Source organism: Phaethon lepturus, unplaced genomic scaffold, assembly GCF_000687285.1.
Source record: "Phaethon lepturus isolate BGI_N335 unplaced genomic scaffold, ASM68728v1 scaffold15891, whole genome shotgun sequence".
NCBI lineage: Eukaryota > Metazoa > Chordata > Aves > Phaethontiformes > Phaethontidae > Phaethon > Phaethon lepturus.
The window spans coordinates 15,005-42,878 of record NW_010518568.1 but is presented as its reverse complement, the minus strand read 5'-3'; the positions used below and the strand labels follow the sequence as shown (position 1 = coordinate 42,878).

General features: G+C 45.6%; 1 protein-coding gene across 1 annotated transcript; it reads right to left on the bottom strand.

Annotated features, from left to right (window-relative positions):
• Window positions 1-3,892: 3,892 nt before the first annotated feature.
• Window positions 3,893-27,874, bottom strand: FBXL20 (F-box and leucine-rich repeat protein 20). Its single transcript, XM_010296778.1, has 14 exons — window positions 27,813-27,874; window positions 20,913-20,967; window positions 18,452-18,526; window positions 15,916-16,010; window positions 15,388-15,456; window positions 15,109-15,204; window positions 13,687-13,813; window positions 11,638-11,712; window positions 9,783-9,913; window positions 8,249-8,309; window positions 7,680-7,724; window positions 6,211-6,267; window positions 4,924-5,136; window positions 3,893-4,000 (listed from the first exon to the last, which is right to left on the bottom strand). The coding sequence occupies exons 1-14, from the start codon at window positions 27,872-27,874 to the stop codon at window positions 3,893-3,895; spliced, it is 1,269 nt and encodes a 422-aa protein (XP_010295080.1).

The window sequence follows — 27,874 nt, the reverse complement described above, 5'->3', positions numbered from 1 at the left end:
AGCCCGGCACTGCTCGCTCTGCCAGCCGCCCGCCTCACCACGCTGGGCAGTGCCGGGGGGCCAGACGAGGTGTCACCGGTGATGGGCTCCCGTGCAGAGACATCCCCGGTGCCAGCGGCCACCCAGGATGGGGCGCCAGGGCTGCAAGGGGCTGGGAAGGCACGGCCCGGCTGGCCGGACACAAGGCTGGGCGTTGGGGGGGGCCGAGCACAAGCTGAGGCTTTGGGTGGGAGAGGAAAGCAGCTTCTCCCTCCCACCACCTTTTTTTTGGGCCCCTTTCATGTCCCCGAGCTGCAGCACAGGGACCCCGGCACCCGTGAGCGGAGCTGGTGCCTCTGCGTGGCTTCAGCACGGGGAACAGAAACCTTGGCCAGCTTGCTTGGATGCCAGAAAACGAAGCAAAACAGGAAAAAAACCCCACCAACCCTCCGAATACCCCAACCAACCTCCCCAGCCATGGAGTCCTTCATCAGAAGGGGACAAGATGTTTTAAACCTCATTTTCGGGGCACACCCCCACCACAGGACACTGTAGCGACGAACCTTGTCATACTGGTCTCCCAACCATCCCCCACCCCCCAAAAAAAACCAACCCCAAAACCACGACACCATGGGCCAGCCATGACCACCACATTCAGAGTAAAATAAAAAAACCAAAGGAAATGACAATGATGTTTAGAAAATAGGAATTTGTTAAGAGTTTCTGTTTTAAATAACCATTGTGACGGCATGTTACACTTGCCACATCCTCATCAGAAACAGTCAGAATTGGCATAAAAAGCGGTGCTGTGTGCCTCGAAAGACCAGAAAAGCCTAATTTTTGGTTGCATTAGGTCTCCTCGCACCTCCCTGGAGGGTCTCACCAGCGCTAGTCCAGAAGGTCTCGGGCTGTTTCCCTGGAGAGGTCCCTTCGTCTCTCCACGCGTCTGCCTGTGAAGTCCAAGGGCACGTCAAGGTCAGCGCAGCTCTGGCGGGGCGAGGTGCCCGAAGGCAGAGCCAGGTCTGCTTTTCGAGGTGGTACCCCACAGCCCAGCCTCTGCTCCGCGCCCGTGGGACAGGACTTCCACAGAGGCGTCTTCGGGTTCTGGGGTGCACGCCGGTTTTCAGGGGAGGGGGGCAAGGAAAGGGCCAACTTATAGCAAAGAGCTCAGGGTCCCAAATCAAGGACCTGACCTGCCTGGTCCAGCTAGTCTAGTGCAGAGGCTGGAAAAGATGGATTTGGCACAAGGAGGGAGACCCAGGGCCAGTGCCTGACCCAGCACCCGGCACTCCTCCAGCTCGCCCAGTCGCCGGCCCTGCGGAAACACGGGCGCACGCGTGCGGAGCAGGAGCAGCGTTCCCAAACACAGCCCACCTCCGCCACGCTGCCACGCGCGGGAGGCTCTTTTTGCTCTACAAAGGTATTCCTCTAGTAAGACACGGCTTGGAAAATGGTGTTTATTGGTATTTATAAATACAAACATAAGGAAGAGTCCATTTGAAGACGGATAATTGACTTAAAAGGACACTGTCAAGTAGTTTGAGCTACCTTAATGCTGTCACCCTGTTTGAAAAAAAAAAAAAAAAAAATGCTTTGGGTTCTGTATTGTGGAGTTTTCCCTTGAAAACTCTGCGTGGTTACAAAGAAATCAGTCAGGCAACTACATACACCCTGGCTTGCAAATCCATTTTAGCTCTCCCCTGCCACAGTATAAACGAAACCAAGCATTCCTCCCAGAGTTGTGCAAATCCCGTGATCGCCGGGTGCTGCCCCACGCACACCCGCCCCTTCCAAGTCAGCCCGGCACCATGGGAAGCACCATTACCTTCTGCCACCCTGAAAAGGGGAGAAAGGAGCTCTGCAAATGAAGTATAGGAACATGCCGGCTGAGGAGAGAGAGAATCCACAGCGCTAAAGAGGATTTGAATAAATATAACGGATTAAAAGCGATCTACAGGAAAGGAATTGACAGTATCCTTTTAAACACAGCACACTGGAGTTCCTCCCAGCAGACTGCGCCTCTGCAAGACTTTGTTACGCATATACAGACGGGTTGGGGAAATTTAAGCTGTAGATGAAGGGGGTACAGCTTCGGTGGTACTAAGCGACCCTTCTGACTGCCTGAACACCTCAGGCAGTGGTAAGAGGGTTGGGAAGCAACACACTGTCCTCAAAGCAAACCCACAGTGAAGAAACCAAGCCCCCCCCGGCCCCGGGACACTAAAATAGACATTCCTCGTGCTGCACCCTGCTCTCCCGCTAAGATCCTTCAGCATAAAGGTGAGGCACCACTTCCTTGGCTGCTGGCAGCTAGGACGATTAAACAGACTTGCTCCTCCGTCTCGGTCAGCTGGGAACCATCCATAAACACGTGCGCTCCTTCCATCCCGGGGCGCAGACAGCAGGAGGAGCGCAATTACTTACACGCCAGCTCGTCTTCCACAAACCTGTTGGAGTTTGACCAGGTTCTGCCCCATTAAACCCTTGGCGTCTGCCCATCTGTTCACGTTTCTTTCTGGGCATCTGGAACTGCCGAGCATCAAGGCGCCCGGAGTTCAGAGCTGGCTCGGGCTGTCTACGCTCCTCTGAAGCACCTGGGCTAATCCTGCCTGAAACGCCTCAAAACCCGCTGCCAGGGACACTTGCCAGCGGGCAAGGACTGGCCCACAGCAACCCCCTGGCTCATTCACACGCTTCCTTCTCCGGGGCAAGACACTTACCTGCGGAAGACGCGAAAGTCAGCAAAATCACCCAGCGCTCGCACCTCAGCGTACAAAAACGTGACAATAATTGAGGGCGCTGCTGTTCCTCCCGCTTCCGTTAGCGAGTCATTATTTCTTGTCGAGGGCAACAAGCAAAAAGAGTCTACTTTGCTTTTTCTTGGGGGCAGGATGAAGGGTCGGAGGGAAAGGACAGCAGGAGTAGGGAACTTACTGTCGCTGGAACAGAGATTGTAATTTTTCCCCCCTTTATCAAGAGTTATATTCTTGTCACTGGGATAAAACCTGAAATGCAAAACAAATTCGGACGCCCAATCGCTGATAAAAACAGGCCAAGAAGCCTACGAGAGCCTAGCCTGTAGTGCAGCTCACTTGCCATTTAAATTTTCTAATGGTAAAAAGTATTTTTTTAAAATTTAAATTATTGATTCATAACTTTTGTTTGGTAAATCTCAAAAAAATTATGGAATTAGAAATCTGTAAAAAAAGCAGGATGTAGGGAGGGTAAAAAAAACTGAGCCTGGCATTACAGATTTCAAGCTATATCACAACAATCTAGGAAGCCTCTGAGCTGGATGCTACAGAACACAGAAGAAACAGATGAACCTTCAATGTGAGCATGCTCAGGGTGGTCAGCAGGGAACGGGAAGTAGAGAAGCACAAGTAAATCATGTCTCACAAGAGCTGCTGTTTCATTCCCTCACTGCAAAATGGACAGAAAACTTGTTGGGATTTTCAGCTTTGGGTTATTTTTTTTTTTTTTCTCCTGGACAACGGATGCGGGGTTAAAGCATGTTCCTTTCCTCTCCCCCTCTCCCCATTTCAAAGGATTTCGGCTACTATTCCAACCTCAACAGCAGCCACAGTCATTGTGGGTTCACAGAAACCTCCCCTCCTTACCGCAACGATTTCATCTGAGCATGCCCAGTAGGAATGGTTCAGAATTATACCAATCCACCTACAGAAAAAGCCAAGGCGGCTCCAGCTCCCATACGCAGAGTTCGCCAGTTTGCTGGACCAGTTGGGGCGCGTGTATGTACGTGTACGGGTGGCTACAGGGGCCTGGCACCACAGCCCCGTTCACCGGCCCTTGCAAATGACACTGGTATCGCTCTCCTTGAAGATACTGGTGTCCACCGTAATTCTACAAGTGTAATTAAATACTCAGTTTGCAAGGATGACCACTTCCAGTGTCATAGGATGATGCAACATCTGCAGAAGCGTTGTCTGCTGCCCCCGACCGAAGGAGGTGGAGTCACAGGCGCGAAGTAGGCATGGACTTTAATATTGGGTAAATGGGTCTGAAAAGACAAGCACAACGTGTAAAGTGAGCAGGGTAGTGGCAGCGCAAGAGCCAGAGAGGCTGAAACGGGCCTGGCCCGCTCGTCTTCAGACTACAAACTAACGCACACGTGAAAACTAGAGTCGAACTCTTTCAGTTCACCAGCACGATCTCCCCGCAGAGCGCGGATTAGCAAGTTCCGTTACCAGAAAACAAAGGTACAGGCACTAAGAAAACATGCCGCTCCTTCCTCGCGGCTAATCCTGCGGTAGCCGTGGGGAACAGAACAACTTCTACCTGTACGGATCCGCGTTCTCTTTGCAAATAAAGCGTTCTCATTACTCCTCTTTTCCAGATGGAGAAATAGACCCAGGAGGGAAGCGCGGGGACACAGAGTGCCTTAGATGGCCAGCAGCTAGTGACACAGTGGCCCTGGCTCTGTCCCACTCACAAGGCCTTGCAACCTCCCCTACAACAGACCGGCTTTATTACAGGAGTAGCTGAGTTATTTATGAGAAGCGTCAGCACAAAGCGCACTGCAGTCTACGCTGAGCATCTAAAGTAGTCGAGAGGAGGTGCCCTTCTACACATTTGCTGTGGCACTAACTCTCGGTCCCACCTTTAGGAGAGCACTGTCATGTACGAGCGCTTGTAAAATGAGCACTTGCACGCTGGGTCTCCTCTGCTCCTTTCTGCTACCGCTACTCAGTGAACGCAGCAATTATCGCTCTTCCCTGCCAGCTAGCATTCATCCCCAACCAATCTTTCGAGTGCAGGACAGCTATTAATTTCATAGATGATGGTTCTCACGATACTTTTAAGAATGAGCACCAGATCACAAGGAATCTGAAACCTCAGCCCTCCCTCCTCCCACCAGATACAGCGTTCAAGTCGTACCCTTAGCGGTGTTTTAATTTATTACTTTTTTTTTTTTTTTTTTACCCTGAGTCTCTTGATCCCTGCCCGCGTGATTTGCTGACAGTCGTACAGTTCTATCCTCTCCAAGCTGTGGCAGCTTTTCAGGTGCTCCAGGGAGGCGTCCGTGATCAAAGGGCAGTTGTCCAGCTCGATCACTTCCAAGCGGTCGTGTGCGCAGGCTCCGTTTCCCAAGTGACGAATCCCATCGTCCGTGATCAGCTCACAGTGGGACAAACTCTGCATCCAAAGAGAGCGAGTTAGCAGCCTCTGCCACGGCCAAACAAGCCAACACCCTGCCAGCAGACACCGTGGGACAAGAGAGAAGATGGCCCACATTTCACAGGTTTGGACTGGTTTGCCACACTGGCATTTTGGACAGGTCTATACTCCCTGCCTGCACTGGAGCCACTGCTGCATTCCAGACTGCAGGCACTGGGCTCCGTGGGCCTCCGATGACTAACGTGCCTGCAAGGGGAAAACTCATAGCTGAAGCGCAACAGGAAAGGCAGCTGCTGAAAGATGAGACCCATGGGGCCAGGACGGCACAGAAATACAATATATACTCTCTGCTATTGAAGAAAGCGCCTTTGTAAAATGTGTGGCCTTACACATCATGGGAAGGACCCTGTTATTGGGTCTAAGAACCAGCAGCAATACAGCGTCACCTCCTTGCTGCATTTTTTGACAGGCTGCATCTTAGAAGTTCTTGAGGAGGAAGCAGGGCTTGAGCTGGGAGGTAGCACCCGTCTGTTGCTTTGTTGAGGGGCACAGCAAGCAGAAGGGATGGCTGCACAGGGAACCCACTGACTGCATTCCCCTACCTCCCAGGACAGGTTTTCTCATGATGACAAGGGAGCAATACACACACAGACACAGAGGAGACCGAAACTAAATTCCCAGAAATTTAGACCAAGAGGAACATGGCTTTCCAGAGCCAGCAAGCTTTCCAGGTCTCAGCTGCCCAGCTCCATACTACAGGTGGGAAGGGCTGCAGTCCCCTCTCCTACAGACGGACTGACAGCCTGGTTTGTAGACAGATTCTGCTAGGCTGGCCGAGGACAGCCAGAAGCTGGTACCAGGAGAATCCAGTGTCCTATAATTCATTTTCAGGCAGCTCTGGGTGCCTGGCATACGATTAATGCTAGCAGTAGGGGAGGGACAATAGGTTCTTTAGGGTCAAGGTTCTAGCCAGATTCTTCCAAGCCTTCGCAACACGTCTATGAAGTCAGAGAGACAAATCCCCACAGGCAGTGCTTAAAATCCCTCTGTTTATAGAAAGAAAATGCTGAAAGTCTCACTTATAATACTCACCAGAACCTGAAGCCGTGGACAGTGTATTGAAAGCTGGATTAGTGTACTGTCTGTTATCTGGGGGAAAAAAAAAAAAAAAGAAAAAGTCCTTTCATGCTGGGCCCTCTGCACAAGGACTTTTTTTTCCCCTGCTATGAAAGAAGGATTGCAAACTTTTGCCTAATCTGTGTGTTCCCCACAGTCACACTCCTGAGTCCCTCAGGAACTCATCTCCTGCGTGACCAAATTTCAGATGTACAGATTCTTCCACTCCCTTACAGAAATCAACTCATGTCCTTAAAGGAGTGTTAAGACACAGGTATTGCTGGTTTTTTGAACCTCCTTAAGTAGCTCTCATGAAATAAGCTCACAGTTTAGAGAAGAAGTGAGCAGATCTCTTCAACACCACAACGTCTCCTAAAACGTTTTGACTCAAGGTACAAGAGGTGTCCAAATCCCCTTCCAGCAGCTCGGTGGATTGCTGAATTGTTCCTCTTTAGCCTTCAGGAAGAAGGAGATTCAGCACAATGGCTTTCTAATCTAAAAGCATTCAGAAGGGAACTTGCTGGGCTGTCTTTGTTCAGCGCAGTCAGTCCAAGGACACAGCCCAATTCTTCTTCCTTTTTTGGGTTAACTTTAAATCACTTCCTGTCTGGACTATTGTAATTTCCTCTTGTGAGCTCCTGAATTTCTGCCCTGTAAGCATCAGGAAGTACAGAATAGCGGGGTGACGCTGTTCTCATGGCAGGAAGCAGAATCCTATTATCTCCACTGTCTTCATCTAAATCCATTTCAAGTCTATCCTTAGGGTGAGACATTTTTCATGGCGTCTTGAGTAAATTCAACTCTTTTCCCCCGCAAATGCTACCTTGAAGCGGTTATCAGCTGATGGCACATACCCTACAGGGCAGCGTGTGGTCACATAGGAGAGACCTCCCCAAAACTCATGAAGACAGCCGCAGCACAGGGTTATCCAGAGAGGCGACAGTAACAGACCCATTACGTTACGTCCCACTGCCTCTGAGGAAGGCTAACGCTAGCGTGGACACCCCAGCTTTATTTCAAGTTGTTGCCATGTCCTCTGTAATACCATTACTGTTCAAACCACCTGGCTATGTTTTTTCAAAACAGAGGTAACTTCCATTATTTCTAGCAATATATGTAGCACAAACCTTACCCTGCCTTATGAGAAAAGATCTTACTCTGGGATTTATCCTGTGTCAAGGGTCACAATTCACACATCTATTACGTGACCTTCAGGACACATCTATTACTATTAAAGATTTCTTTCATTATTTACAGCGGCATTCATTACTATGAAACATGAACAAAGGATCAAACTACAAAAGCGGTATTTTTTAATCCAAATATATCTCATCTTCTTGCTCAGGATTCTAAATCAAGTTCCAATTTCTAAATCTACTTTTTCCACACAGCTGTGACTGTGCTAAAAAAAAAAAAAAGTAATAGCCAGAGGTGGCACCTCCTACCTGGACACACTCTTCCAGGTCCATTTTTTCAAGTTCATGGCAGTTCTAGAAACAAACAAAAGATTGAACACACAAACTAAGTGCAAAGTTCAGACAGCAAATATAAACACAACTACAATAAACCAGTCCTTTTTAAAAATGGAAGTTTTTCCTTCATGAAACATGACTGAAAGTGTGCTGCTGCTTTAAGAACACTGCTAAATATACTAAAAGAAATCTAGCAATTTCACTCGTTTAAAAGGCACTGAGGATTTTTATTCATAAAAAGTAAAGAAGGTTACATTTAGGGTCAGTTGTATAGAACACAGATTAATCTAGAAAAACAAACAGTAAACTTTGTAACTCTCAAGTATTTCACATTTCATGTAGTTTGGATGCACATCCTCCTAGATGTGTGTGTCAGGACAATGCCAAAGATTACATACAATTTTTGTCACTTAACTTCCACTCAAACATCGAGACCAAGAGCATTACAAAAATCTACATTCAAGAGAAAGCTTCTGTTCGTTCATATCCATCACAAAAAGAAAGCAAAGATACTTGATGAAAAAGTGGAAATGAGCACTTACCCTAGCTAGAGTGGTAAAGCCCACATCTGTTAGTTGAGAACACCTTGCAACTTCTAATATTCTGCACAGAAAGAATTTATAATAACCATGGTGGAGTCATTTTGCTTTTCAGAGTGTTTCATTAAAAGCTTCCAGCAACCCAGAAAAGTTTGACCCGGTTTAGGCTGTGCTCTCTGAGCGGATAATTTGCACAGAGCATCCACCCTCTATACCTGAGTGTAGGTCACAGGGAAAGAAAAAAAGAAGTCAGGCGAAAAGGGAACTCCAAGGGCCATCCAGTCCGTAACCCGCTACGAGGCAGGGAGGTTTAATCCGACAAATGTTGGACTAAGGTGCTCTTAAAAACCTCCATTGCTGGATACTCCACAACCTCCCCAGGTGACCTCCTCTGGTTTCCACCCAAAATACAGATCTCATCATGAAAAAGGGTCTGATACATGACAACCTGGCAGATGGGCATGAAAGAATATATATTTCATGCCACCACAGAAGAGTCTGAAGTCTTCCGAGAGGCAAACTGCTTGCTTCTGTGACAACAGATAAACTTTCTGGCAGTTCTAGAAAGAACTCTTTCTGGCAGTTACCGCAGGTCTACAGAGGTTTGCTTTACAATGTTATCGTATTTATCTACCTTTACAGAAAAGAAAGGCAACTTGCCTACAGTGCGTTGTGCATTTTACTGTACAGAGCTTAATACTGTAAAGCTGCAGCTGAATCGGAACATGAACAGAGAAACCGCTTGGAACCAAAATCATGTTTTACCTTCCTCTTTCAAAACTGGTTTCCATACACTTGTACGCTGCACTTTGTACCCATAATTTTTTAAACGAGCTTATCACAGAAAACAATTGTGTGGGGTTTTTTTCCCTGGAAGACATGTATTTCATGCCATTTAAGACAGGCCACTCAGCTGTTACAGATGTCAGATAATAGAACAGCCTCTTCTTTCTGCACCTGGCCATTTTCTGAATTATAGCGAAGTCTTCCTGAAGAAACCTGTCCTAATTAAAAAAAGGTCTTAAAAAATAAAAAAAAGAGCCAACACCTGCAGAGATGTCACTGGAAGCGCACTCTGTCAAGCAGAGTGAAAGCACAAATTCCATCTGCGACAAAATCATCGTGAAAACCCTGTTAGTATCACATGTCAAGAGGTAACAATGTTGTTTAAATGTGTTTTCAGTTCTCAATACAAAAGTACCCCAACCTCAACTGTTTTTCATAAAAGAACAAAAGTGGATACACAATGGAGTAAAAGGAGACTGCTACTAAGCGAGTCTACTGGCAGGGCACACCACCACGGCATGGAGCTCTTTTACCACTGTTTTACTCGCACAAGTTTAGAAGCCAGAAGTTTGGGTCAAACTACGATCGTGCCACAGCAAATGCCTGGAAAACGCTCAGTGATAAGAAGTGCCCTTTCAGAAAGACCTTCAGAGTCTAAACCAGCTCAAATATTAAGCGACCATGTCACCAAGATCCTTTGCTCAACATGCAACGGGTCACTGGAGCTCGGGTAACTGCGGTGAAAACTTACCTAAGCCTTGGGCAGTTCTGTCCCAGGGCATTCAAGATGGCATCTGTAATGTTAGAGCAGCCTGAAGCACACAAGGATTGTAACTTGTGGCATCCTCTGCATATTGTAATGAGACCATCATCTGTTATTTGCTACAAGAAAAACAATAAACAACATCACAAGCCATAACAACGTAGGTGGAAGTGCAAGGCACTGCATATTTTCCTTCTCAGACTTCCAACCAGGCACTTAACTGAGGCCAAGTTATGCTACTTTCAACCCAAAAATGCATTCACATATTTCACTGGAGCAGCTGAAACAGGGTAAGCCACACTGAAGTGACTTGTAAACATTCAGAAAGTGATTCCACATGCACGGAAATGTTTCTGAGCTTGGGCCACGTGAGCGATGGGGGAAGGCACGGCAGCGGCAGGCCTGGACTCAGCCTCCTGCCTTCCTTCTAAAAACCTTCTTGGCTGAAACTCAAGACAAGGAAGCACCTAACAGAGTTACCCACAAAATAAGCAGCAGGTTGTTTTCACAAACAGCATTTTAAAAATACACTTCAGTGGTTTGGGACCAAAACCTGAGCCATGAGAGACAAGCTTACAGCCCAAATCACCTTAAATTCACCCTGTGGCACAGCAGCTCCATCGACCCGCCGCATCCCTGGACACACAGGGGCCGTCCGGCCCCATGTGCTCTGCTCACAACTCTGGGCTGGCAACAGTGCACAAATCTGCTCCAGATGTGTCCCCACATGAGTAAGAGCACGTAAGTAAGGGCCGGGACTCGGCACGGCTGTGCCAAGGCGCCGCACGGGATCAAAGCCGGGATCCCGCACGCAGCGGGATGAGGGAAAAAGGGGTAATAGGTGGCAGAGGCTGTGCATGCTGGAGCACCAGGTTAAACCTCACTCAGTTCTTCGGTTCGGGGTTTTCAGAAGCAGCCAGACTCAATTCCTACAGAAAAGCACCAACCCAGAGACTGGCACTGCTTCTTTTAAGATAGCAAACAGCGAGTCCGTGGGCTGATAAGCCCAAGTTCTGGAGTGAAATGAAACAGAAAGTGAGCAGAACTTGGTATTTTCAGTTAAGGCAATCAAGAACCACATTAGTTTTCTTCCCCCTTCCACCTGCTTGCCTCTCCCCTAGATGCCAGATGTGGGTCTGGAACCTGCTAACAGTCCAGCTCCTCCTCGGCAAGCGCCCAGTCTCAGGTGGATGGGCTCCAGTCTCTAGCCAGTCTAGTAACTGGTAAAGCTTCTCCCTAAATAGGGCTGCGACAGGACAGCCCCGCAGCCCTTGCCCACTTCTGTGGAAAAGGAAGAGACTGTCCAGTTACTCACTGCATCAGACTGCATCAGACTAACTGCATGACGGTTCGTACAAAGAGCCCGTTCCAATTTCTTTTTTTTTTTTTTGGCACAAATATACATTTTTGGCACTGCAGAATAACTGGTTTAGAGCCCTTCTGTGCAGGGAAACTGCACTTCTTGGTTCCATTTTATAAAAAGACCAGAGGAACTGCCTGGCTAGATCACCGCACAAACACTCCAGCCCAGTGGAAAGAATTTTTCCAGCTAGTCCTGCAAATGAGTTTAGAAGCCCCGTGGGCAGGGCAGAGAGACAAACAATTCTGACAAAGCGCATGCTATGACACTGTTTCGGGGGCCTATTCAACATTGCTGAACTACCAAAAAGATGTTTTTCATCAACTATTTTTAAAATCTCGTAAGTTTACGAGACTAAAATGCCGTGTCTGCACAGATGATGACGTTTCTGGGATGGAGTACATTCTGCATCGTTCTGCTTAGAGATGGCCTCTAAATGCACAACGATGGCTGAGCTGGGAAATCACAGGAAGCTTTACTTACTAAGCATGTTTGAAGGTTTAACGTCACCAGTTCAGGACAATGTGCACCAATGTACTTCAGAGCTTCATCCTCAAGCTGGAAAGAAAAAATTAGAGACTGAAACAACCCGTTAATACTTGAAGCAATCTTCAACATAAAGCTTTGAGAACAATAAAGCATCTGTGGTTTGGATACCTATGGGGGAGGAAGGCAACACACTGCAGTCTCAAAATATACAGCAACAACTGTGTCTTTTTTTTTTACCATCTCAGGAACAGAGTTCAAAGACCCACAACACTGAGTTACTGATTTAAAGAAAAGATGAGCTGATCAAACATGCATAATTAACAAAGCAAGTAGTGAAATCAGGAACTATTTACAGGAATTAAGGAAACGCTTCACTAGTGAGGGCCTATAAGTAACACTATTTTTATATTGCAATACTGGAACAAAAAAAAAAAAAGTCTTATTTCAATGTGAGGAGCACAAACATATCCAGGTTGCTTTCTGATGATAAAAGCGCCTGCTATTCTTAAATCTATAAGAACAGATGGCAAGTAATTGATAACAAGAATGTATTGCCATCAATATTACTCACGACTCCATAAATTACTAGAAACGCAAGCTGTTTCTCTGACCTGAATTCTCAAAATAGGCTGAGATTGTTATATCTTTAATCAAGTCATTTTTACAGCCATGTATACCCATCTCACATATTAAAAAGCCAACAGGAGTATAAATTTAGAACAACTACTGACTACAGCCCTTACAGCTGGGCCTTCTTGGGCACGCAAGGGTATTACTGCTCTGTGCACATAACCAGAGCATTATTGCTTTGCTTATCATCATAACCTTTCAGGACCTCGCGTGTCCATGCCCAGAAGAAATATGCTTTTTGCAGAAGAAAAACATATAGCTGTTTATCTCTACACAGCAGACAAAAATGGCACTTATTGACTCGTACTTAACGAATCCTAGGAAAAAAAAAACAAATCCAAAACAATAAGCACTGTGAGTGTTCAGCTACAAGGACCCAAGAGATCAGAGATCATTTTCCAAGTCTACCTTGAAGCTCCCAAACTCTTGGGAGTCTCTGGGTCACAGGTTTCCATTCCTGTGGGGTCACTTTTACTCTCCTTTTTCAAGGACAAGATTCCGAGATACACGTTTGCTCCTTTGTAGCCTGTCTGCATTAAAAAGACCCCAGCCCACTTAAGTAAAAAAAATTAAGAATTAGTCCCCACATTCTTTGTGAAATAGCTTTGCAAGGAGCTCTTCCTCATTAAATGAGTAGTGCTCACGGGTAATGTTCCCCACGCCCGTTCATAATTGATACAACTCCTCAGTAAAGTTGTAATACAGGTAAGTATTTAACATGCTAAACCTTCAATGATTCTCCAGGTAAGACAGTAAAGAAAGATTAAAGGAGCTTAGACTAAATAACAAAAACAGTTACAAGGGGGGAAAAAAAACCCCAATTCTTTCTGCTGTCAGAGTTAGTGCACCATTTATATATTCCAAAGTACAAGCATCACAGTCTCTGCAGCCTCTTCAAAATACACCGTTATAGCTCAAGAGGTGTACGACGATAGTACGACGTTCCTGACTGGCTGCAGAGACGTCTTTTCAAGGAGTCACATACACAGCGATTCTCTTTGACTAACCAGAAGATCCAAATAACACATAGAGAAAATTCTATCACCAGCGCAGATGAAACTACTGTCAGGCTTTCTGAAATTTTCTGAGCCTTCGGAAATGGATGGATCTGGCCACGAAAGTTATCACCTCTTTAAAAAAGTTTGCTCAGTGTGTTCCCGATGGGAAAAAAGAAGAATGATTCTACAGCTAGATACGCAATTTGTCTACTGTCCCACTATTCACGCCGACCTCAAAGTTATTAAAGAATTTCAATAAAAGCAGTTAATCTCCAACAGACAGATTCTGAGTAATTTCAGTCACGTAACATTTCTGGAAACAGAAAAATCCACAATACTTCATCTCTGTACTTTTCAGTTACAGCAGAAATAAGCCAGCTGTGACTCAATTTGAGCACTCTCCATAGAGCCGTACCTGCGTGCAACCTTTCAGAAACAGGGCTTTGAGTCCACCACAGCCTCTCACCAGAGCCTGGATGCCGTCCTTAGTCACTTGGTCGCACCAGGAGATATTCAGCTGTTCCAGCAATGGGCATCCCTCACTTTGGAGGTGAAAGGAAAAACATGTGGAAACTTGGTTTTGTCTTGGAAAGAAATCCTGCTTCAAGCCAGAATCTAGGAAATTCCCATTCCTGGCACCCACGTGAGCACAGACGTACGCCCATGCCCCACACCCCCACAGGGAACGCTTCTGTCAAACACCAGCTCCAGATGTGAAGCGCTCTCCAGAGGCAGTATCAGGAGCTCTAAAGCAGGGCATCAGCGGTGTAAAAGACAAGCAATTTATCCCCTTTCGGACACCTCCCAGCTCCTATACGAGGACAGACACTGTTTCTGGGCTTTCTGGATCTGAATACAACCAAACCCCAAACCAGGGGCTATTTCTGCCATGCTGCTTCTAACTTCCCAGCTGTAACTTTGCGTTTGCAAATAGCTGCCAGGAGTTACACTCAAGCGTCATTTGCAATTAGGAAGAGATATACATGCTATCACGTATTTAAGATAGCTGCAGCGCAAATTTGACCATGTGAGATTAGAAACAAGGAATGAAGACCCTCAAAGGAAGGAAAAACCAGGCTCAAAGTATTCTAATGTAGCTACAAAAATGATTTAATCATTCATTTGTTCTTTCAAATCTTGTGTTTTCTTCTGGTGTCTAGATTCATCCTCCAGTATTTTTTTTCCTGTGATACAGCTTTCCTGTATTTTCTTTTGTTCCACTGGTATATCACTTGAAAATTTTTTTTTTTTTAAATCGCTTGGCCTCTATTGTTACCTTTAGGTTTTTTTGCCTCCTTTTCTCTGTCCCAATATCTTCCCACCAATGTCTGTCTGTCCCTTCCTTTTCTAGATTACTTGGCAATTCCATTTAGCAGATTTAAGCAGTTATATGTCTCCTAAGCAGTTTAAAAAGACAAATAGTCACATGCTGGTGTTCGCCTTCTAGCTACGTAAACAAGCACTAAGTACGCAATGGTACACTTACAATGAAGAAGCTGACAGTTAGTAAACAAGCATTTTAAAAAGGCAGACTAAGACTTTAGTCTCCCCCAAAATCCCTCCTCCAAGACATTAATAGAGTATCATTCTTCTTCTACTGCCAATAACCATCAGGACAGATACAGACAACGTTGAGGGCAGCTTTTACCCAGTCCTCCTCCTCTGTCTCAGCAAACCAGGAGGCACAAGGTGCGAACGTCAAGCTCTGCTGGGGAATACCCAAATTCTAATCGCAGCTACCCCTCAGCCTCTGTCAGTCTGCTCCAAGGCACACGGGGCAACGGTGGGTCACGCTATCGGGAATCAACCGGCAAAAGTCAATGTTGTTGACGCCTACCTTAGTGCTTTCAGGGACAGGTTGGTTATGGAAGTGCAGGAAGCCAAATCGAGGTGCCTGAGTTTAGAGCAGAACTTACTGAGGCTGGTACATGTGCTGAAAGAGAGCATACAAGACACGCTCATGCAATGGATTCACTCAAAGTCATATCCGTATCATGACACGCATTGTATTATCTACCGCAGGGACAAGCCTGGCCTTCCCTTAACAAAAGGGATGGAGAATCTAACATGGTGCACACAGAAAAGGGGATGGCAGGGCAAACAGAAAAGAACTTACGCGTCTGTGATCTTGGTACAGCCATTTAGGTTCAAAACTTCAATATTTCTGCAGTTCTGCGCAAACGTCCTTTATTAAAGGAAAGGGAAAACACAGTATTTTTCAGGCAACAGACTTCCGGTTGTTTTACAGCATTTGTTTTAACCCAAACACAGAGACGATTTTACTAAATTGTCTCAAACACAACAAATAAATAAGCAAAATGACTAATTCATATTGCCCCGTATCTTGCCTTGGGATTTCTGTGCCTAAAGGCAAAAGCTTGCAATTCAGTGCCAATTACAACTTAGCTCATAGCAGCAGCTGGCATTATTTTAATGAGGACTGAGAAAAACGGCTACTGTGTGAAGTTAAAAAATGAGAATTTAAAAAGGCTTATATGTTACCACTCTCGACGTTTTAAGTTAGACACACGGGCTAAAGAACTCCGCTCCAAAGTGTTCATAAATTATTCCAATCCTCTGTGGAGGTAAAAGCTGAATCATTCTTTACATCGCATTTAAGCACAGATAGAAGCCATACCACTACCTTAATGCATTGTCTCCTACTCCTAGACAGCCTCGCAGGCTTAACTTCCGCAAGAAACCCCCACATCTTTTAGAAATATTCTCAACTACTCGGCCCTGTCGGAGACAGAAAGAATTACATTAAAATCCAGAAGTCACCTGATCATTCAGAAAGTTGAATTCAGAATTTTGCAGATTAACAACAGTTTGTTATTCTAGGTAAAACAGTGCTAAGAAAATAAAAATGTCATGATAATAATCTAAGGCAGGGAGAGGGAGAATTATTCAGCTTCTGAAGATGGAGAGACAAGGAACAATTACCTAAAGCCGTTCAGGCTAATGACTGAGGAACTTCCTCCAGTGTCCTCCTGGACATCGATACAGACTACCAAAGGAAGATGAAAGAAGCAATGCCATTGCTACAACATGGGCAGGAAGATTTACAAATAAGTACAGTCAATGTACTATAAATGGATATACTTAACTTTCTATTCAAAATAGAGATGAGGCAGAGCCAGCCTGTAAGTTTTATTCTCACAGAAAAAGTGATTACAAAAATCTGTGTAAGAGATCTAGAAAAACGCTTTTTTCATTTCACATTTGTGATCAGTGGGAGCCTCCAAAGACCCCACTACAAGCTAGCATTCACCCAGCTATTTCTCACTGCTAATGAAGTGCAAAAACCATTGGGGGAATATTTGTATCAGCGTCCGGAAACTCAAAAGCCTTCCCCTCTACCTTAGTCTACGTGGTTGTTCATCACAGAACAGGGAGCATCACTTGGTTCAAGCACTAGTTGGCATTTCAGACCTCTTTAACGATGAAGATATTCTTCCGTAATCTTTTTCCAGTCCAAAAAAAGATACCAGGCATCAGGCTTGGCACAACGTAATACCACAATCAAAAAAGGGACACCGGCTTAACTAGATCCCTGCACGAGCTTCTGGTGACATCTGGCCACGCGCTTTCAGGGGCTATGGGAGCAGCTCTATCGCCGCGGCGTACTGCCGACGCACTGCCCTGGCTGAAGGCTGACGGAGGACCGAAGCTCGACCTGCACATCCGTGTAGAAGGGCTGGAGAATCTGAAACAGTCAGCATGTTTTTACAATTCCTCTACCAAGCCCATGAATTCATATGCTTGAATTAGAGGATTCAAACACGTTTGTGTAAGATACAGGATTCACATTCTTTTAAAGCAAACGACATTTAGGACATCAGAAAGTCTAGCAGGTACTTTTAGGTTAGGTACAACACATTCAAGCATTTTGTTTTAGAAGGGGAAGTCGGTGCTTCCGCAAGAACATGCGTTTGACGTATAGAGTGGTGTCAGAGAACAAAGAGACATTAAAGCCAGGCAAAAACCACTCAGGAATGAGAAAAGCCTAGTTTGTATTCACAGCACCCCTGCCCCTCTCCCTGCTACACGGACCGACGACAGCAGCAGGGATGAGCAGCTCTGTCCACGTTTCCTGCTACTCCACGGACCTGGCACCACCGACAACTTTGCTCTACCTCTATGCAAGTAAATAATTATATGGGGCCAGAACTTTCAGGGCATGCTAAGAGAGAACGTATTTATTCTCAAGAACAAAAATCACACCATTTACTTCCTCCAAGAAGTCTCGGGCCGCTTAGACGCCTGCAAGCATGCAGAAGTCCTCTCCGTATCACAGGCCTGTTCCTTTATCCGTGCATCTCAGCTGCTTAGATACACAGCTGGCAGAAAGAGATTATTTTAACCCTTTCCTCCACAAATAATGGGTGTATTTCTCACCAGTCCCCACAAGGTGTGAATCTTCAGTCATCATCTAGTTTATGCCTCTGTCTAAAGCGAGTTAAAATGATACGCTGCCTATCTCCTTCCTCCAACACGTTTTAAAGAGGATGTAACATTCTGGTAAGAAACTGAAGGGGGTTTTTTTTTTGGTCTCTTATCCTGATTAATGCAATCTGAATTTTCAGAACAGCATGACAACAGCATCCATTCCTATCAGGGCCGAGTAGTCCACATCTAACAGATTTAGAGCAGCTACAATGAAGCATTTCCAAAGCTGCATCTTTTACGAACAATTGTGACCTCGTAGCCTTGAATCATCTTCGCTTACATTTCAGTTTTTGATATTAAAGATAGACAGGAAAGGATAGACATATTCCAGGCCATTTCAAAGGACACTCAGAGTCTCAGTGGTCTAAGTCTGTGCTATGTTAACATCCCTCTGAGCGAAAGGATAAAGCAGCCTACATTTTGCTATACAGAAGTAGTAGTTTTCCACAAGAACATACCTATTTTACTTATTTCCGCTTTCAGAATGCACACATAAATGCTTTCTTTCTATTACTACCTTTAAGTCTTGATACAGATATATAATTCCGTCCATTTTCAAAAGCTGAATGGATTGCCAAGACTTTAAAGACTCCCTGAAGCTAAGAAGAACTGAAATTAATGATTTCTATCTCCAGGGAAGGTAAAGAGGGTTACGCTGGGAGTATTAATCCATTCTAGGCTGTAATTACATTTTAACAAGAAAAATGGGTTTGTATGTCACTTAATTATACCTCAATATCCCTCTGGAAATCAAACAGGTCAATTCGCTGCCAGTTACTGCCATCCAGGGCCAGAACATTCCATGCCTTTATCGGAGGAAAAAATGTAAATGTGTTGTTAATATGAAAAAAAAACGCCAGTGGGGACCTAGTTACAATTTGTTCCTTCTAGAAACAACATTCTGTCTCAGATGTTAAAGCAACAAGTAATTACAGCCAACAAGGAAAACTGTGCAGTTACCAGAATCACTTGCTCGGACAAGAGTCCCCTCATCTACACGGCACACTCTTCGCAAGTCCCCACAACAGGCAAGCCCGCGGTGCCCAGCCGCTTCTGCTCCCGCGGGAGGCGTAGGTGCTGAGCCCAGGACCGGAGGCAGTGCTGGAGCGTGGGCATCTTCACGGTCCCGGCTGGAATTTTATCCCCTCTGCAGCATCGCCAGCTAAACCAGCGCCTTTAGAGGATGCTAGCAGGACCAACATGAAGATGAAGGATACCAGGACATGGGTGAGTCCCAGAGGAGACCCTACACCAGGCATCTACCCTGGCAAGAGACGTGAAGCTAGCCTGAGGGCGCGGAGGACTCGGTGGCGCTGGGATGGAGGACTGTGCGGTGAGATCCCACCACGGGGGGCGAGGCTGTCATCTTGCACACCTCCTCTCTTGCCTCCAGCAGTTCGAGGCAGTTCCAGAGCTTGGCGCGCGGGCTGCTGTGTCCCACAGAGGGAGAAATTCAAAGCTTTGTAATTCGGAGCTTTGTAAGCTGTCCAGAGAAAGCATCCAGCTCTTACCTGAGAACTAGGCACCGCTGCTGCGGTGACAGCGTTTACTACCTCTGACTCGTTTTGGTTTTTAAACATGCAAACAAACAAAAAAACCCTCATGTGGTTCACGCTACAAATGAGAAGCAGGAACTGAAAGTTAGTAGTTCTGCCCCTAATGAATCAAAAAGGTTGTCAACACAGTACTATACGTGAAGTTTTAATTACGTAATCAAAGTAAACAACTAGATCTCATAATAACCATGAGTCCATCGTTATGAAAGAGTGCATGTATATGTATTTAGGCATGTTTTTATACTACATCTATTACACGCACTAAGCTGCATCTCCATCACAGTATACAAGCTCTTGTGCAAGCCACGTATAGACTTAGAAGAGCTGACAGAACTGTAAGCATTAATTGATTTTCTGCGTTTTACCTCTCATTGCTGATACTTGTTTTAAGGTCTAGTTATCGCCACAGGAAAAGCAATAGCTCCAGTGGAAAAGAAACGCATCAGTGGATGCGGGTTATAACACAGCATATTTTAATGTGTAATGTAAGCAACGTTACATACAGCCTTTCTGGAGCTCCGTGCAGACACTTTAGTCCTTTACATTACGCCGTGTCGCATAATGACCAATACATCCTCTGACGCCCTGCGGACTGCGTAAGCAGGAGCAAGTGACAGAAACGGCAGTACACCTCAACACTGGCAAGTGCCACGGACAGCCCGTTTTGGTCAACCTTGTCCTGCTGGAGCAGCGAGTTTCAGCTGGAAGATCTTTCACTAGAAGACCTATGTTATTCAGAGAACATGGGATGATAACCGTAATGCCTAGACATCACGCAGGATATTTTTAACACGATTAAAAATGTTTAAGAATAGCCTTCATTATTCTTATGTAGTCTGAATAATGAAAGAAGTTATGATTCAAGTTTGGACCCAGGATTGATCAGCTTTGTACAGGTGTCACTCAGCACCAGCTCTGCCAGTACGGTGAACGCACCACTACAATCACCTTCCTGTGTGACCGACTTCCCGCTCTTGCTGTAGTAATGCTTCCTCCGTGTGTCTCATTAGATACTGGCAGGATAAAGGATAAAGTATCTGAACAAGTCTGGTAGCTCTAGATAACCAGACCTGCAGCTGAAGGAATTTTCCCAATGAATAATCCAAGTTGGATTTCAAAACTGTGAGCTACTTAAGGAAAAAAAACCACCCTAAACAAAACTGATACTAATTTTTTTCTTCCATGCTCACTTCAACTACATCCGAGTAGGAAAGTAAACTTTAATTGACTGTGCAGCATCTTTGTCAATCAAAATTTCTGCATCTCCACCAAAACCCACAAGATGCCATTTTAGGTTCATCCAAGTTTGGCATTTTGATCAGCGCAGGCCTCCTGCACAAACCCAGGCTGACCGGAGAGTTCTCTGGCAAAAAGTCAGCAACCTCCCCTGCGTAACCTGCTCAGGGCCTGGGACACCGGCAAAATGATATTCAAGCTTTGAGTCTCCCTTCACTGGTGCCATCAGAAGTTTCTGGTATTGCAGCCGTAATACGGGACAGTAAGTGACAACAGTTGAGCTGCACAAAGTTCCCTGGTACAAACCCTCCCGGCCTGACACGTTAGGGAAGGCTGGAGCGAGAGGATCGTCACCCAAATCCAACCGTTAAAATCCACCAGCAAGGAGGAAGGGTCTTACCCTGGAAACTTGAGCGCAACGACACAGAGTGACCACATCCAGGAAAGAGAAAATTCTGTAAGAGAAGTAAGAGGTACCTTATTGGTTATCTACATTTAAAACAAAGATAACATGGAAAACAAAGCGGGGCGGGGGGGAAGGACCAGAGACAGCAAAACTTCTTTGTAATTGAGCTGAAAGCTGAACTGTGAAAAGAAGCGCAGACCCAGCAGTTAACAAATGAAAGCAAAACACGATGCTGCCCCACTGTGAAATACTCATCTCACACCTTGTAGTATTAACTGCTGGCAAACTGAACGACCGTTTTGATAAACGGACGCTTCCAGGTATCGTGCAGCCCAAGAGCCGGGCGTTCCGCGGAGCCCGGGCACGGCAGAACAGTCACGCCGGGCTGCGGTGGCTCCTACTCGACGCAGGAGCGTCGCTGAGCCCAGCGCCTCTGTTCGACAACCCTTCTTCATTATTTCTTCTCTTCCACGCAGCTGTGCTAAACATGAAGTGTTGTTAACACCGAGGCCGGAGCAGTATTTTGCTCTGCAGCACTGCAAAGGAACTTGGGCAGCCAGATGATTTGTTCGATCGCAGAGAGACGCGTTCAGGACTAAGCTGATGCGGTCACTCCTCTGCGGTATGTCATTCCTCTGCCAGGCACGCCCAAGTGTTCAAGCCAACACCCTGGTGTTGCTGTCCTATTTACTGGGATAAAGGAATTAGCCAGTAACGCTTCGCAATGCTATCCCGGGCGAAGACATCCGTGCTTTTATCTCAGGCACATACACCCCCAGCTGTGAAGGCAGGAAGTACCAAGCCCATTTAAAGCCCCCAAATGGGTACCAATTTATCAAAAGGGTTATTTTATGGTTTATGATTATTCAAACAATCATACGCCACAAAACAGAGAAGGTCAAGTGAACAGCAGAAAGAGAGTAAGGTCTCATTCTCTTTGCCAGCAATTATAAAACCGTAGAATGAACTGCTTTTGCAAAGACAATACAAGTGTTTGACTACAAGAAAACACTTGCACATATGCTTTAATATTTTAAACTGGAAGATGACCAGAAAGAGAAGGAGTGTTAAAGGCTTGGGGCAAGCAATTTTACTCCAATGCTATACCCTATTTTATAAAACGCCTTTCTCAGATAAAGTATGGTTGTCCAGGAGAAATTCTAAGAACAAACAGAACTCCACTGCTCCAAAACTCTCCAGACTTTCTCAAGAGAACGGCATATGCCCAGATTAGCAATTTTTTGGATACCTGCAACACTTGAGTCACCTCCCCACGAGACCGTGGGCTTGGAGGGGAACGTATGTAAGCTTTCCTGTATTCTCAGCAGACCCACCTGTGCTGAAACAGACTCAGAAATGAGAAGATGTTGCTGGCGGCATGTTCTTTTTGTGTGACTTGTAAACTTAACAAACACCCCGTACTAACGTTACTGAAACTCCAATATAAAAACAAGAAAGCTGTCGGATGTATTCATCTCCCCAACCAAGAACAATGAATACATCTGAATAAATAGCGCAGACACTGGTAACGCTGGGGGAAGAGGTGCCGAGAGCAATGAACAAACATTGCACTAAAACTACATAAACGCCCATAAACCGCACTTTGTCCCAGAGATAAACAACGAGGGGTTTCCTAGGCTTTTGCTACGGACAGCAAGTTTTGTGTGCACGTTAATATGTGCCACACACCTTCAGACACCCACGTCTTCGTATATTGTTGTATACAAGTAGCAAATCCCGGATTTTCAAATTTTAGGAGGGGACACAAGCAAGGCTGAGATGATACGATACAACCGTTGCATGACCAAGCTTTCTTCACTGGCAGGTATATAAAAAACACTTTAGAAATATCGATGTTGGTTGAAGAAGAAAAAAGGATGTTACCGATAGAGGATGAATGAAGATTATTTATCAAAACACTGCTTATAGACAAGTTTTCCCCTTGAATTAAGTGTCATTTATTCATGTGTGTATGGGAGCACTGGGGATTTACTTAGCACAATGTCAATGTACAACAATACAAGGAAAGCCTGGGGAAATGATAGAAGCTAGGGAAAATTCTTACTTTCACCCTAGATTTCCATCACAGGAGCAAAATCAAACTCCATGGGAACAGCAGCTAGGTCAATAACTACGCAAGCTTTCTATATTTTCATTAAAATTGCTTTCTCCATGGAAATCCCAGGCTATTAATAACCATCTCATCCCTCTATGAGGGCTATTAGGTCTTGGCCAAATTCTTTTCTACTTCCTGCTCCTCCCTTCCCAGCCTACCCACACAGTAAAAGGGATGTCAACACAGCGAAACACTTGCCCCTCTCACCTCCGAGGTTAATGCTGCTGAGGAGTTCCCCGGCTGCCTAACTCAGCAACTTTAATTTTCCAGTGTTTTCTGAACTGCTCTTGCATTTGTTCAAGAATATTAACTAATGACTCCACAGAATCAGACTGCAAAAATTACTCGTTTCAGCAGCAGTCACTACCGTGTTGTGCATTTTGGTCATTTCAGAATTGGCTCCAACTACAACCCTTCACATGAACTGGAAAGAACAGCACAGACACAGTTAAAATCTTGCAGACACAATGACCCAGGCTACGTTTTCCAATGCAGCCTTGAGGACAGGCTTTTTCTTCTCCAAGGAGCTGCTGGGGAACACTTAAAAAAACCCAAAACCCACAAACAAGCTGCCCACGTGGGTAAGCAACGATGGAGCAGACATCTTCCAACAGGAGTACAGTACGGGTCGTAAATACTGAGTCCCTTCTCAGCAATCTGCACAGTATAAAATAAAGCAAAGGTAAACTCTATGTTCACTTGAAATAATATGCATTCTTGCTATTACCCTATGGCTCAATTAAAACTGGATTTGGCAATGAGGAAACATACTGGGCTGACTGGAAATCTGGATGCAACTTAACTAGTCAGCTCCAGACCCTTTCTCAGTGAGAGGGACAATTCCTCCTGAAATTATTCCAAAGCACCAAATCCTTAGAAAATATCTGCTGCTCTGGCCAGATTCAGTTTATCTGATGAAAAAAAAGGAGAGACGAGTAAGTAGCAGCATTATTCAGTACTACTTGAATAATGGCTTTCCTGATTCTGCCTTAATAGATCAAAAGGCACATAGCTGGAATGTTTATTTTTACATCTAACACACAGGATTTCTGTTTTGCTCACAGCTGACTGCTGCACTCTTACATTGGTCGTTTTACTCTTCAGAGTTGACAATAAGAAAATAATCCACACCGATAACTTTATCATCAAACAGTGATCACAGGTGAAAGCAGACTGAGTATTCCAAACAGGAATTTAAAACGTTTGCAGGTATTGCAGCACATTAAGCTGTTTCCTTGCAAAGTAACTCCCTACGTTCAGGACTTTGCCCGAACAGTCCAGCACTGGACAGTTTAGCTAAAACACACTGCAGTTAGAGCATTTTTCAGGTTTCAACCTCTTAATCCACTGAGGGTTTTCTAGGACTCCTCACTTTCCCACTGCCACTCTAATTAGATTAGGGTCAAGACTCTAATGAAATCTCTGGATGCTGTGGGCTTTGAGGTGAGCTAGCTTAAACCTTTAGCCTTCTAAAATCATCAACCTTTTATGTCAGCGACTCACCATGTAAGTTAAATTTGCCCCATACTCATTTTATGCTGATGGGCTGGCCAGGAGGAGAGAAACGACAACTTTGCTGCCAACTGGTCGGTGCCCCATGTGCTCTGTCGCTTCCTTGTCCCAAGTAGAACTCAAGCTCCCGAGGAATAAATCAACATGGAGCTTGAGGGTCAGACGGCAAAGCCAGTGCCAGTGACTGGATGTGCTGAAAATGGGCTAGCAGGCAGCAGGAGGTGGCACTGAGTAAAAGCTGCTTATGCCAGGAGAGAATTGAAAACTACTTGACCTACCCATGAACCAACAAGGAAAAGATGAACTCCTGCAGCCTGGTCCCCTTCACCCTGCCAAGCGTAAGCTGCTTAGCAGCACCATGTCACGCTGCGAGTAAACCTTCCTCAGGAAACCGGCAGAGACCACCACTGCCACAGAAGATCCAGGCTTGTGGTTGGGGTTTGGCTTGCGGACAAAAAGTGACTGGCAGGTAGCCCTCAAAGAATGAATGCACCTTTTCAACAGGCCATCATTAATGCCAGCACAGGGAAACAGGGACACGATGCCCCTTCTGGGGCAACGACCACAGCCAGAGCCGACGCGGACCACGAAGTCACCCTTCAGAGCCACCGAGCCAGACGCTGCCCGAAGAGGAGCTGGCAGCAGCAAAGGAACACGGGCGGTGAACAGAACTCCACTTTTTGCTGGTTTGGCTCAGGTTTAAACTGTGTAAAGCTATGTTCACATATAAAGGTGTAAGCTCCTAGAAACTCAGCTGGCAGGAGACTACGCTGAAGCAGGTACGGCAGTATCAGGATAAGGACTGGTGACCCATCAGCTGGTCTCTCTACCCACAGGCTGCAGGATTGCTTTGTTTAGAGTCCTGCTCTCAGGGAAACGCAGGACAAACATCACAGTTATAAGCATCATGGCAGGGCAGGACAGCTGAAGCACGGGCACATTTAAAGGAGTGATTTCTGAGGACAGCCCTCCAGAGCACTTTACACCTCCACCGCATCCTCCCAGACACAAGTGTTACTGGAGTTGCACATTTCTCTATCTTGGGTGTGACAAAGGCTGCTGTTCGCTCCTTTTATACCCTCCTCCTCCTCTTTATTTTGCTCAAGAACAGCTTTCCACTTTGCAACCACACACATGAGACATCAATGCCATCTGCAGAATGAACAAACCAGAGAACAAGACATTACACAGCAGCGCTGCTTAAACACATAAGTCTTTGTCTTGCAGCCAGTGACACTCGTTTACAGGAGATTCCTGCAAATAAATGCATCCAAACTCCTCTTTCATAAGCTGCACTGTCAAACCACACTAATTTTCACAGTACGCTAACAGCAAATTCCACCTCTCAAAACCGTTACTGATGAACTTTAACATTTATAAACTTTGTCTCCTGATTTCTCCTAGGTTCCACACAGCCCTGAACGCTTGCTGTGTTCTACAGCAGGTTAGGATGATTAGGGATACCAAGACACAAAAGACAAACACATTTCTGCGGGGCAGAAGCACACATACTGCTGAGAACTCAGCCCCACTGTGGCTTGTACTGGCGAAATTCCCTGCTTGGTGCAGGACCTTCCCTCCTACTTACCACAAATCCTTCTCCAATTGTCTAGTAATATTCCTCAACACCAGCTACCTCCTATGGCCCTATAAGATGTGCTTATTGGTCCCACTCAGGATCATTCCACTTTGACTGATCTACCAGAAAGCTCACCCATGCTCTAATCAAAGTCCTGCTCCTTGGGAGCCCAGTGACCACACGCCTCTTTGCCCGAAGTCCATGCCAAATCTCATTTTCATGTAAAAAAATCTCATGTAAAATCTCACTAAATTCCACCCCCCCAGACATTTCCTCCTACAGATTCCGTGCTTTCTCTATGCCACACGACCTCCTTGCCTCATGTCAGTGCTCTTCAGAACCTGTCCTCACCCTACCTGTGTCTTGTCACCTTACTACAAGGGCAAATCCTGATTTTGTTGCATCTGCAATGCCAGTACCTACTTGCTCCCATCAGAAAAATAATCCCCTCTCAGAAAATCCAGGGAGACATTTTTCCCACTCTTCAAATTCCCCTTTTGCTGCAACACATCCATACCAATAGCTCAGGGCAAGTGCTGGGTGAAGACAACTGCTGTCAGCTGGAAAAAGCTGTGCAAACTCACCTGGGCTAGGGCATCCTGTCCCGCTCCTCCCACGGGTTGCTTGTCTCTCCCGGCTACCTGATGCTGATTTTTTACACAGCAATCTCTATATGGCATGGACAACCATATACCAGGCTCAAAACCCAAATACCCACATTATTAGCAAGGAGGGCTTTGGAAGCCATGCAGCTTGCTTTTGGATGAATAATACTGGAATAAAAGAAACGGAGATACCATTACAGAGAACAGAGGAGGCAGTGCAGCCAAAGGAAAAAGGAAAGACTCAGACTGTTTTTTCTATTCATTTTATTTCACAAGTGAGCTAGAAGCAGTTTCCTGTGTCAGAGCTCCTCTCCCCAGACTTTTTATTGCCATTAAACGTTGACAGTACTACACGGTTTCTTGCAGTGTAAGAATTTTGTTCATGTTAATAATTCAAGCTGCCACCCGCAATTGCCTTCACCGTTTACTGTCTCGCATCTCAGCTCAGAGCACTGATGAACACGACTTTACTTCAAGATGCCAAACTGTGACGACTGAGGTACAACCACACACACACATCATCCCACTACTGCACCGGGGAAGGCAAACTTCAAAAGGTGCGTACGTGTGTGCCTGCGGGAGGGCAGCGCAGGGAGAGGGCAGAGCTGTCTGCCGAAATCCAGTCTGATCTGTTTGATTTTTGCCACCAGGACCATCCTGCCAGGTGCTGAACATCTGTCTCATTGACAAGGAACAGGACAAAGTCTGCTCGAGCAAAACTGGAGCAGAGGAACTAACTTGTTTTTTTAAAAATGGAACACTTCAGAGACAGGCAGAATCCTATTCTACCCATTAGCCTATACTAACCATTTATTTGCATTAAGGACTTGTTTAGTCCTATAGTTCTTCCATCTATAAAACAGGCAACCAGCAAAAAAATTTAACATTTTAGAAAACAAAACATAGTAATATTTAGCATAAACTGCTGCTGCAGACCTTTGATCTGCTTCTGTTTGTCTACGGCTTTATGAGTGACCCGATCCAAGCTCATGAGTGATGAGCATACCAGCAAAATCAGCTACCGGCTGCAAGTAACGCCACACAACGCGGTCTCCAAGCTTACAAACCGAAAGAAGGCTTACCGAAGCAGCAGCTCTTTTGGAAGTTTTTTGTTGATCACAGCTTCATCATTGTTTGAGAACAT